This window comes from Podarcis liolepis, assembly GCF_965112155.1.
Source record: "Podarcis liolepis genome assembly, chromosome: 8".
NCBI classification, from domain to species: Eukaryota; Metazoa; Chordata; class Lepidosauria; order Squamata; family Lacertidae; genus Podarcis; species Podarcis liolepis.
The window spans coordinates 40,094,343-40,107,270 of record NC_139560.1 but is presented as its reverse complement, the minus strand read 5'-3'; the positions used below and the strand labels follow the sequence as shown (position 1 = coordinate 40,107,270).

At 41.9% G+C, this 12,928-nt stretch overlaps 1 protein-coding gene across 5 annotated transcripts in view; it reads left to right on the top strand.

Annotated features, from left to right (window-relative positions):
- Positions 1-12,928, top strand: part of SNTG1 (syntrophin gamma 1) — a 219,570-nt gene that overhangs the window by 142,621 nt on the left and 64,021 nt on the right. For all 5 annotated transcript variants that reach the window (XM_083517930.1, XM_083517928.1, XM_083517929.1 and 2 more), the window contains 2 exons: positions 1,183-1,313; positions 4,562-4,691. In XM_083517930.1, the coding sequence (XP_083374056.1) occupies positions 1,183-1,313; positions 4,562-4,691 (261 nt within the window). The remainder of the gene's footprint in view (positions 1-1,182; positions 1,314-4,561; positions 4,692-12,928) is intronic.

The following is a 12,928-nucleotide window of genomic DNA, read 5'->3' as shown; positions in this document are numbered from 1 at the left end:
TTTTCCCCTGGACAATTCAATTTTACTACTACATCCAAACTGGAACAAGGTCTGATTTCAAAAAACTGCCAAACAAATTGGAAACAAAGGTAAGTTTGTGTGTTGGAAAAAACGGTATCAGCACCGACTCTCATGGAAGAAGCTTTTTTGTTCTTTGTTTGAACATCACTTAGCAATACATCATAGGTGCTGACAGACCCAGAGGCTCAAATAAACACCTGAAATGTTGCAGCATTATTCTGTAGTCTCCTGTCTCTGGAACCAGCTAGAAAGATTCCATCAAGAACATTTTGACACTTCTTGCTTCTGCAGAGGCTACAAATACTTCACTATTAGTGTTTCTTACAACCCTTGTAATATTTCCCCCCTTTCAGGTCTGCATGACCTCAAAATGTTTGAAAGAAAATGTTGTTTTAAATGTCAGCCTATCCTGTTGGGGTGCTTGTTTTTCTTACCACAAGTTTGCCTCTTTTGCCACTATAATATCCATAGAAATGAACACATGAAGAAAGGTAAAAGCACCTTCTGGATAGAGGGGCATGAGAGTTATTCCCTTTATTGGTGATGTGAGCCAGAGCTCTGTTGCATGAATGGCAATAACGATGGTGAAGGCTTATTCTATTCATTGCAGATTCTAGGATAGGTCTATCCTCAACAGCTGAAGTCCTTAGGTAGGATATAGATATAATGCTCATTACACTGGTGTCTCTAGAAACACCCCTTCACTTTCTCCTTTTTGAGTATATGGTGCCCATTGAATAAAACCAGCCCTCTCTTCCTTATATTTGATGGCTTCACTTACGAGCATCCTGCAGGATGTGGTATACTATATAGTTCTCTCTTTGTATAGAAGGTAGAGATTAATGTTACCCTTCCCAGAGAACCTTACAAAATAAAACCTTTCCTGCTATACATATCCCACTTGTTGTAGTGATGAGCATTTTGCAACTAGCCAGTTCGGAAGATTTTCACTGAGTGATCTTGGACCAACCACAGACTCTCAGCCTATCTCACAGGGTTGTTTTCGCGATAAAATGGGGAGAAAGAGGACTATGAAACCACCTCAAGCTCTGTGGTGGAAAGATGGCAGAGAAATGTAATGTAATATATAAATGAGGTACTGTTTATTGTAGCTGCTGATGGTAACGCCAAAACATCAAAGGTGTTTGAAATATTTTTCAGGACACACTTTCATGTTCTTCATGGCCTACTTCTCCAGGGCTTAGGTGGGAGAAGAGGTGGTGTGATCTCCGATTAATCCCGCTGCTTCACTCCCGGTTTTCCCAGTATCTCCCAGGGTCAGATATGTGCAGGTAAGTAGATAAAGGAAATATTTTCTCCATATACTGGAGAATGCCAGTTGTAATTTTTGAAGTGAAGGGTCTGAGAAGGAGTGGTGCCCTCAAACTACCAGATCATTTTTTTACCATCGTTAGAGAAAGAAAGGCATTTTTTTACTAATAAGGAAAAATAGATGTTATGTTAGCTGGGGCTGTAAAACACAGTTAGTGCTAGAAACTAATATGATTAATACTCTAAGGTACAACTTTCCCCGAAGTTCTAGCTGTCCCAGAAGGAGAGAGAGTCTTACTATTTACAAAAGGGGAAAAAAACAAAAAACCCTCAGCAATATTAAGTAGAATGGGATTTTTTCTTTAAGTCATAGAGTAGAGCTATTGAGTATGACTTAGTTGGTTAAAATCCAATTTTAGCTAAGTAAATTAAAACCTGTTGGTACTCAGGCGGAGCATGTTGATTACTTCTAGCTGGAAATGTAGCTCTTTCTCAAGTTGTGCATGAGGCAAAGAATATAACTAAGAGACTTTTTGCATGACTACAAAACCCTTATAAGGTATGTAGAGGCACTGATTGCTTGAAGGAATTTCACATCCAAATCTCCATGCCTAGAGAAGCTAACAATCAGTTAAAATGCCTAGTATCAGTCAGCCATGATCTTTTCCTCAAAAGCTAGACTCGACACTAGGACTAGAGTCTCCATGACAAACTATTCAGTGTTTTCCTGTGCTCTAACCCAGGAATACTTTATTAGGAGTAGTGGCACTGTGTACCTAGCTTCCTGGAGGTGGTATCTCTGCCACTTAATGAGACAGGGAAGGGCAAGACTGTGTGGAGGTTGACGTGATAAAGGCACCCCTATGTATCCAAACCTGTGGTCCCAGCAGGGCACCTGCACAGCACCATTCCTCCTGCCAGGTGTGTGACACTGCCTTTCCTGCTTTGTTCTATGTCGCTAGGCTGGAAAATGTTTTTAGTTGACTCTGGTTAGACAAAGGAAGGTAGGGTGGGATGGGCCAAATTCATATTGGTAAAGGTATGTGTTTATTTGCAGGCTTCTAATGGACAAGAAATCAGAAATCAATATGCTGATCTCTTTTTCTCAACCTGCAAATCCCTATGAAAAAATCTGTGTGGTCCACCCTCTACCCCACAGTGTTAAAGTGGAAGGATTGTTACAGCTAATGCAAAATGCACTGGACCAACCTGAACCAGAGAATAATATGCCCTGTGCTGAAATTTTTCTTTAAAAAAAATAAATCAGATCAACCTTCTATCAAAATTTGTCTGACTTTAAGTGACCCAGATGTAATGGATAGAAGATTGATTTCGAACGAACTGCAGCTACAATTCCCACATTTCTCATGTCTAATCTCAGTCATATATTCATCATGAATAAATAGACCTGTTGTACAATTTCCAGTCCACATTCAGGAGATGGTTTTAGGGCATGAAATATCATCGTGCTCCCGTGTTTCTTAAGCCACTCAGACCCATGTACTTTCTGGAGGAAATTGGGCCCTTACTGCTTCAGCATTTCAAAGGTTTTTATAGGCTTGATAATTATCTGTCATTTGGATGTAGTAAATCAGTCCACAGAGCATTACGGCAGATAAGTCAGCTGTGCAGAATAGCAGACACAGAATGCTTGGATGCCCTCCCCTCATATTGATAAATACATTGCACACATTCATTGTGTTTAGGTTATGTCCAAATGTTGGGAAAGTGCAATGTGAAAATCATTAAAGTTATGTGGATCAATTCTGAGTTCTCAACCCTTCACCTAATTAGTTTTTGAAGCAGATCATATTTGAATTTTCATTAAAAATCTATAATTTAGTGGAGCATGCCAATATAGAATATTATGCTTTAGTGCTTTTATAGAATATGGGGAGGGGGGACTCTTAAGAAAGTTATGATAGATTTTATTACAAAGTCTTGTTCTTTATTTTATTATTTAAAAAGTTCCAAAATATCTTTTTAGTCTTCTCATTGAAAGTATTTTCCCTTTTATTTATTCTAGCTCTGAAAATTTAGTGTTGATGTAGCTTCTGTAGTTATAAACCTGGGTTACTAGTGATCTATTCCACAATTAGGGAGGATGTATATGCTGCGTCCAGATCTGTAGAACCTTTCTTTGTTTTTTTGCACAGATTCCTTCCATTAAGTCACCCATTGCTTTTGGAATTGCAGATGTGAAGCCACTGTTGTCTTCTTCCACAATAGTTGTCCTTTATAACGCACTTAGACTGCCGTTCTATTCACACATACCTGGGGCGTAAATCTGTTTGAACTTAATGGGGTTTGCATTTGAGTAGATGCTTAGGAATGCTTTGTGGCACCAATGGTGTGAATTTGCCAGTGCCTCCATTCTTTTAGTGCATTAAATCAGGGAAGGAGAACCTATGGCACTCCAAATGTTGTTGAAGTCCAAATTCCATCAGCCTCAAATAACATGGGATGATGGAAGTTGTAGTTCAGCAATACTGGGATGGACTCAGGCTCCCCATTATACATCAAGAATAATGTTTACATTTATTTAATCAATTAGTCAATCAATCAATCAATCAATCAATCAATCAATCAATCAATCACCCTTCAATTATGTTCCTAGGGCAGTTTATATAAAAATACAATTAAAAATGTAGCAAGATACGGATAAGCTCCTTACCAACTATATATCATTCTTGTCTAATGAGCAATTCCATATGGTGGGAGGTTGCCAAAATGAATTCTTTGCTTCTGAAAACACACCAATTATTATCCTAGCTCCTGTAGAAGCTAAATGATGCATCTGTTCTTGTTTTGGGGGATACAGTGGATGCCATATTGAAATAATGAAATTCTCCAAGGTGGAGATGAATGACTCGGATCCAGAATCAGCATGGTCAAAATATGTGGGGGGTAAAGCTGAAAGAGCTATGTGCCACGAATTGCAAATTGCAGCTTGTGCAATCTGCCAGGCTACTACCTTTTCAAGCTTTGTGCCCTGAGCAGATAGCCCAGTGTGAGCAATCTGTATTCAGTTGTTCTGTGGGTTTTGCCAAGATTTATCTGGAGATGTGCCATATACAAAAGCTAAATATAGAAGAGAATGACTCATAAAATAGGGAAATCAGTAGCAGTTCAATGGCTGACTTTTATTGTGGGGCAAGGGTAGGTAGAGGGGAGTGATTTCGAAGCCTTTTGACAAGTATTATGAAGTTGGTAATGTCGGAGTAGGTGCACTTGTCTCCTGACCTAATCTATTACGATGTGTCCATAGGCAAAATGCATTTCAAGTAATCGCTGTGGATGGCATTTGCAGTGGAATAATTCAGTGTCTCTCGGCTGAAGACTGCATTGACTGGCTACAAGCAATAGCAACGAATATTTCCAACCTCACAAAGCACAATGTAAGTATGCCTCTAAGTTAGTTCATCAGATTTCCCAGTTACATTTGATCCTGACTGTCATAAAGGCCTCTTGGGTTTACGCACAGAATTATCTGTGCATAAACTATGCTTGAAGCTTCCCCAGAGAAGTGAACTCAAGTCTGTCATCAGCTCAGAATTTTGAAAGCTTCTTGAAAGGGGAATTATTTTTTCCTCGTGGCTACATAGTCCACTTCATGGCTATCAGTATTATTTCCTCCCCCCCCCCCCCTGATATCCACCGACAGAACTAGAAAGAAAAGTAGAGAAGGTACAGTGCTTCCAAGATATGCAGGCTTTCAGCATTCCTATTCTGATACCCAAGATCATGGAAAAGCTCTGTGTTACCCCTCTCCCAACGGCCTACCCCATTCACATAGTAACACAGTTTGATATCAGGTTCAAATCCCATCTTCTCCAGAGAGCTCACATGGTCACCTTAAGCCACGGGTCAGCAAACTTTCTCAGGAGGGGGCTGGTCCACTGTCCCTCAGACCTTGTGGGGGGCCGGACTCACCGCCTCCCAAAAGTACCACCCTCCCGAAAGACACCCCCCCCCCGCCTATGCCAATCACGCTGCAGCCGCCAACACTGTCTTGTCTTCGGCAATGTCGGCGTCCTCTGTCTCGGTGGGGCACAGAGCCCAAACCGCTGGCCTGGGCGGCAGAGGCAGCCTCCACGCTGCTGCCACTTCCTTTCCGCTCAGCCGCTTCCTCCTGCTCGGCTGCCTCAGCAGTAAGGAAGGGGCAGCACCCAGATGCCTCTGGCCTGGGCAGCCTCCATGCCACTGCCACTTCCTCCCGCTCAGCTGCCTCAGCAGGAATGAAGGGGCGGCACCCAGTGTGGCTTCTAATTGGCTGCAGGAGCTTCCGTCACAGAAGTAAGTATGCGGTGAGGTCTCTGCACCACGTCTGTTTAGCGTGGGGACTGACTGAGTGGGCAGCAGGGTCTGCAAGGTTCGTGGGCCAGATTAACGAGTCCAGTGGGCCATAGTTTGATGACCGCTGCCTTAAGCCAGTTACAGTCTCTCAGCCTTATCTGCCTACCTTCCTCACAGGCTTGTTGTGAGGGGGAAAATATGCAGGAGAAGGGATCATGTAAACACTTTTATCTTCAACCGATAAATGGCCCTTTAAATTGTGTTGTAAATACAAACCCTGCCCGGTTTAGTTTCATTTGAGTGCATCTGATGCTTGCTGCAAGTGGGGCTTGCTTTCAGCACTGAATGTAAGCCCAGCTTTTGGCGGGGAAAGTTGCATCAGATTCTTCTTTTGCAACCATGGTTTGAAAGTATCAGGACTACAGTTAAGTGCTCTCCTAATGCTTCCTGTGGAATGTGATCATGTGGCATCAGGTGACTGACAGCATGCACACCTATTAAAAATGGCCCCTGGAAAGTTGGCCAGTTCTGAATCTAGAAGATGTTAAAAATAAAAAAGCATTTTGCAGAATGTTCATTCATGCTCTAATGGCTACAATTCCTCCTCCTACTTCCAACCTCACTGCAATATCTGGGGTCTTCCTTCTCCCAAACTGCCTTCTGTGTTTTGCCTTCTGCCCCAGTTGGACTTGTCCCAGATTTAAAAAGCTGAATCTTAGAGACCGAACAAATTGTGTGAAGTATTTATATGCTACAGTTCCTTCCGATTATATAATCTCAGTGGCGATGGTGATGATGATTTTAGGCATCCTTGCATATCAATCTATAATATTCCTAGCTGGAATTCCTGACTGATACTATTCTGTGTCTGTTCCCACCAGCACCAATTACTCTCTCCCCTCTCCTCCCTCTCAACTTTTAAATATTGTCCTACTTTAGTTTAGTTTTGGTATCATATTGAGTTCTCTGAATCTTGCAATATCCTCCACAGGCTTCTAAAATTAATTTTGTTTCTAATGCCGGGAACATACTGAAGAATTTTGTATCTTGTGGAGATTTATATCCAGCTACAGAACCATTCCAGCTGGTGGCAATACTGAATTGGTATTGCAAACTTGAATCTGTCTGCCATCTGTAATGTTCTGTGCCGCACTCGCCAATTCCCTCACTATTTATTCATCTTGATAGTGCTGTCACTGCGTATGGCTGTCAGTCTCACGACAGCCTTGACAAATGGGACTATTGCTAACCTTTGTGCTTACTCTATAACTATTTTCTATTACTAATTTTAGCTTGTGCTTGGGAATATTTTTGGTATTTCAAGGAGCGATGTTCTTACAGTTGCAGCAAACATTTTAAAGCCAAATTTCAATTGCCTCTGATTAATTGCTTCTGATTAGCACTGTAATTATTGCCACAGAAATAATGATGTTTTAACACATTGCTATTACGTGGCATGTTTTTACAAGATTGTAATGTATACAGCAAATTCATAGGCAGTTAAAGTTCCCCATAGTCCAGGCGGGAAAAGGTGGGGGAGAGGAGTCTATTTTGGTAATGTTATATGGCTTGGCTTAAGCTTCAGCAATCCATGGAATGATTTGAAGTATGGAGTAAGATCCTCTGTTCTGCCCTTCTGTGATGTGTCCTGAATGCCCCAATCCCTCCCACAATTAGCTGTGCCTGGTGTGGTTTTGTCCTGAGCTCTGCAATATACCATGTTGGCTCTTGTATGGCACACAATGCAATGGTCCATAAGCAAGTGTAAAGAGATGCACAATGGGGCAAAAACTCCCAACTTCACATAAACACCGATGGTGCCTGAACTGGTATTGGCTGACCAGGAAAGGGAACCTGAGTTTGTGTAGCTCAATGAAAGCTGCTGCGAATAAAGCAAATTCCATGTCAGAAATTGTTAGAAGAGGAATAGTAAATAAAACTGTCATATAATGATATCATTTTTAAAAATCTATGACAGTTCTGGTCACTGCATCTCAAAAAGGATATTGTAGATCTGGAAAAGGTACAGAAAACAACAATAAAATGCATCTCTCCACCGTGAAAGGTTATAATATTTGTAGCTTTTTAGGGTAAGAATATGAAAATGTAAAAATAGCCTCAAGGGTCAAAGCAATGGCCTATCTCAGGGGTCTGCAACCTTTAAGACAAAAAGAGCCACTTGGACCCATTTCCGAAGAAAAAAAAACTGGGAGCCGCAAAACTCGTCATTATAAAAATAACTTTTTTGTCACTTTTTATTATTTCTTTGTTTGACCCCTCAGAATTACTCCTCCTCATAGAAATAAACGTTAAATTAACAAGTTACCTTTGTGTGTGTGTGTGTTCTTCACTCCCCTTCAAAACAGTGACCAGCGTACATGCCCCCTTTCAATGCGTACATGCCCCTTACAATGTAGCGGGCGGGAAGGTGATGTCGGGACGGTGCATGACTAACGCACGCGCCGCCCCCATGTGACGTCACAGCCAGTACAGCACCCACCACAGTGGGGAGTGTCGGGGCGCACAATGCGCCTCCTCCCCTCGCTAGTATCCGCCCCGGAGCTGCGGCAAAGGTGTAAAAGAGCCATGTGCGGCTCCGGAGCCGCGGGTTGCAGACCCCTGGCCTATCTAGTCCAGCATCCTGTTCTCGCAATAGCCAATCAGAATCCTATAAGCAGGATTCAAGCACAAGAGCCCTCTCCTCTCCTTTGATTTGTTGCAACTGGTAGAAGAAGAAAAAGCAATTATGGGAAGAAGGATATGATGAAGGCTTATTAGAGAAAGTGGATAGGTGAAAAGGTGTTCTTCCTCCTGATGCTAGAACCTGAGACCATCCACTGAAGTTGAACAGTAGGAGATTCAGAACAGACACTTGATTACCAGTTGCTGGGGAGAAGCAGCTGTGCTCATGTCCTGCTTGTGAGCTTTCCGTAGGCATTTTTTTGGCTACTATGGGAACAGAAGTCTGGGCTAGGGGGGATCCATCATGGCTCTTCTTATGTTATTATGACTCTACTCCTTGTTTCCAAAAATACTGTAATACTGTATGCATTACAGAGCCAAAATTAGACTCCGAAGCCAGGGCTGGGTTGTTGTCCTAGCAGCAGGCAATTGCTTCACCCCCCCCCCCCGAATGAAGGGCTGAGACTCTTGTGCACCTCTGCTAGTGCAGCATCTCATACAACTCAGTGATAAGAAAGGAGTATCAAGTAGTTCTTATATGGCCAATTATTGCGAAATGTCATAAAGCTAAATGCTCATAGTTAATGTCTTGCCAGAATGAAATTACCCCTTCTTTTCTGCGACTGAGTCCCCTAGCTCCCTTAATGTCTTTTTTGTCTGATGGGGAATTGATCTGTAATCTAATCATAATGTTCTTTTAAATGTTAGTCGACAGGAAGAATTGAATATTTGACAGCATAAGCAGGAATTGAGCGTTCCGCTATACAGGGACATTTAAGGACGAAGAAAAGGACATTTAGCCACAGAGTCACAAGAAAATATAATGTTTATCAACAAAAGAATGCTGCTGGAAATGTCTGTGATTCAACTAACTGAAACAAGACGGCTTCTGGCATACATTAAGCTGAGGTTAACAATTTTTGTGCCACCTCAGTGCAGTGTATAATTTTGCTTGGGTTGCCAATGATTGCAGTGTCACTTGACAAGCTGTGTCAGAATGGCAAAACAGTTACTGAGGATATCTGCAAACATTTAAACAAGCTGAAGTACAGCATATTTTCTGATCTGTATTTGAAATGCGTTCTTATTTGCTCTTGGCAAGAGTGTCAAGATATCTGTCTCTCAGAAAGTATAAGCTCACTGAGATGCAAAGATGGACTCGCCATGCCTTTGTGGAGCACAGAGAAAACAAATCAAGATAAAGCGGGATAAGAAGAGCCTCAGCTGGTGTGGAAAGTATTGCTTGAAAGCCTTATGGGCCAGCTAATCCAAGGTTAAGCTCTGTAAATCACAGTTTAGTTTGTGTCAGAGAATACTTGTAGCTTGCTGCACAGTCATATCAAGAGATTCTGGCACCAGTTAATGTTGCTCTAAGTTGGTAGCTCTTTGATCCTTGCAGCACAAAGATTGCCAGGAAACAACACAAGGAGCCAGGTGGAATTTTCCTTCCCCTTTCTACACTTTGCAGCTGATTGGCTTCCAAAGATCCTGTTGAGTTTCTGAGAGGTTAACCCTAGAGATGCCTGTCGCTGTGCTTTATATAGCCTGAAAAACTGAAGCCCTGTGCAAGATGGCAAGAGGATGGGTGACTTGAAACAGCTGCTTTTGGATATGGAGGAGAGGCTGTAAAGAGGGCAGTGGGATGGCAGTAACCACAGAAAACGTAAGAGGGTGGACAAAAAGAAGAGGGACTTTGTATTGGAGGGATATTGCTCTGGTCTAAAGTTCTGCTTTTACATAGCATTTCATGATCACAGCCATTTAAAGGACATCTTAGGGCCCCATTGCCAGTGGGAGCACCCACAGGGGGTCTTTTCACCAATGTTTGGACCCCAGTGTAGGCACCATAATGATCACAGAAGATGTCATGAGTGTACCTCTCTTAGTGACTTCTCATTGTTCCACATGGAAGACCATTGGATGATTTGGTGGTGACTCGGTTCTTCCAGATTTCCTTGCATGGAATTCTGTTTACTGTTTTGGCTTACAGTAACTCTGGGGTGAAACAACATTTGCAGCATTGTTTCCCAGTAGGAACTGCGAAACTTTCAGCACACCTTGTGATCCCCAGTGAGAAAAATATGCTGTCTTTGTGTCACTTCTCTTAAGCAGAGGAGGCCTCATCTCTCTTTTCAAAGTTGCAGTTTCTCCCACCATCTGTTGAGATATTGGGACAGAATAGCCATGGCAGAAGCCTGGCCCTTCCACAGTTTATTTTAAACACTGAAAAGCCCCACACATTACAGGTCATTCAAAACGAAAGATTGGCTAGATTTTTTTTTAAAAAAACGATTGTTATTAAAGATTTCTTAGTTTACAAAAATATGTACATTGTCACTTTTTTCAAGTTGCATTTTCTACAGATCACTTTCATTTGTTGTGAGACATTACTGTTACATACAGTGTTAGGTTAGGAAGAAAAGAGGGAGAAAAAGGGGAAGGGTGAGTGGGGTGGGATCAGATGACAATGCTTCTATTCCTCTACTTGGTGTATGTGTGGGGTTTTGTGTCGGCGTCACTTTTATGGGACTATTCACTTGTTGTATTTCCTTGGTGGTGAGAGAGGTTGGGGGTGGCTTAGGGTGCAGTTGGTTGTCTTTGGTTGGCTGTAGTGAGATTTGTTTTTGTGTGTGAGTGGGGTATGTGTATGTGTGTTTTTGGATCAGGTTAGCTAGATTGATTCGTATGCTGTCGGCAGATTCTTCTTGTTGTCTTGTTGAGCTGTGTATGTGATAAAGAGGAACCATACCAGGGTGAAGGCATCTTCTATTTGTCCCCATGTCAGTTTCAGTTTATTGCTTAGTTTTTCTAATAAGGCTGTTTTCCATACTATTTGATACCATTGGTCCATGCTTACTCCTGACAGGTCTCTCCAGTGTCTGGCTATGATGCTTCTGGCTGCTGAGAGTAGGTGGGTTATCAGCTCTTTATGATGTGAGTGGGCGTTATTATCTTGGAAGTTGTTTAGTGAAACCAGTTCTGGGGTGACTTCTAATACTTGCTTAGTTATTTTGCATATTTCTTGTATGGTTGATGCCTTGATTGAAGGCTGCAGCCCATGCACTGGTAAGCTAGAGATTTGATTACTGCAACACACCCTACATGGGGCTTCCCTTGGGTCTGATCCAGACACTTCAGTCCATGCAAAATGCTGTGGCTAGACTGGTGATGGGAACAGACTACCACAAACACATGACACTGGTGTCAGGGATCTTTAGCTGAGATTCCTGCATAGCAGGGGGTAGATTAGATGATCCCTTCCAACTCTACAATTCTATTATTCTGAAAGTGAAAGTTTTTAAAGAATGCACACACACATGTATAGACACACACAGTATACAGTCAAACCTCGGTTTTCAAACGTCTCGGCTGTTGAACATTTCAGAAGCCGAATGCCGAAAACCTGGAAGTGAATGCTTCCATTTTTGAACATGCCTCAGAAGTTGAACGGCTTCCAAGGCGTGTTTTTTCAATTGATTTTGTTGACCAGCAATTGCGCCTCGGTTGTCGACCATTTCGAAAGTCGAACGGTCTTCCGGAACAGATTACGTTCGACAACTGAGGTTCCACTGTACACACAAAAATATAATCTGTCTCCATATCCCAGATAATCTTGGAGTAGCTCACAATTTAAATTCATAAACTTGCAAGCAGGGAAGAAGCAACCAACTCAATTCCATTAACTGCAACAGTTCAAATTGGTGCCTGTGCTGCAGCAGCTATAAGCTTGACCTGTGTGGGTCAAGTCATAGGGGGAGCTCTAATGTTTCACAGTTGTTTAATAATTAAGGACACAATTATCATTGGGCTCAATCTCAAGCAACACTGGATTTAATTGAAAGAAAATGGGCCTGAACAGCTTGAAACAGTTCAATCTGTCAGATCAAAAGTGTGTGTGTGTGTGTGTGTGTGTGTGTGTATGTCTTAAGATCTGGTTGAATTCCCAGTTAAATACTAGCTAATTTAAATAGTTCTCTCTGATAGTGATATGTATTCATAAAATCAGGCAATATAGTCAGATTAGTGACACTGGGAATCTTGCCCAGGCAAGGTTCTGAAGCTCCTTTCTCCCATATTGAACAAGTGTTCAAACAGAACCTTGCTGTGCATTGCCTGTACTGCCTACTTCTGTTCTGGTTTTAGGGTTCCTTGTAAAAGAACTTTGCTTAAGGGAATGGCTTCACCTTTCTATCTTGTTTCTAAGTTGTTCAATATGCCTAACAAATCCATAAAAAAACCTTGAAAACAACAAAGCGTAGAGGCACTGAATGGTTCAAGCACTTGTAACTTGTAAAGAAATCTGAAATGCCTTTAAGATTAAACATTCAACTATGATAAATTATCAGTGCAGTGTGAAAAGTGCTCTCCTAGAAGCGAGAGGAAAGCAGTTTCAGAAAATTAGAGGTAAACAGATGTGCATTTGATCAGTCTAGTAGATCATCTATGAAGCTCTCCAAGCTGCTTGCATTGTTAACATGCAGCAGTTTCTTCATGAAAGTTCCACTTTCATTACAGTGGAGATACGGTATGTAATGATGACAGATGTTTCAGCAGACTGGGGACACTGGCTGCTAGGTGTAATTTATGCAGTGGAACTTTTGAGAGTGTTACTCAAAAATCTGTTTTTAATTTACACTTGCAGTAGGTTGAAGCACAT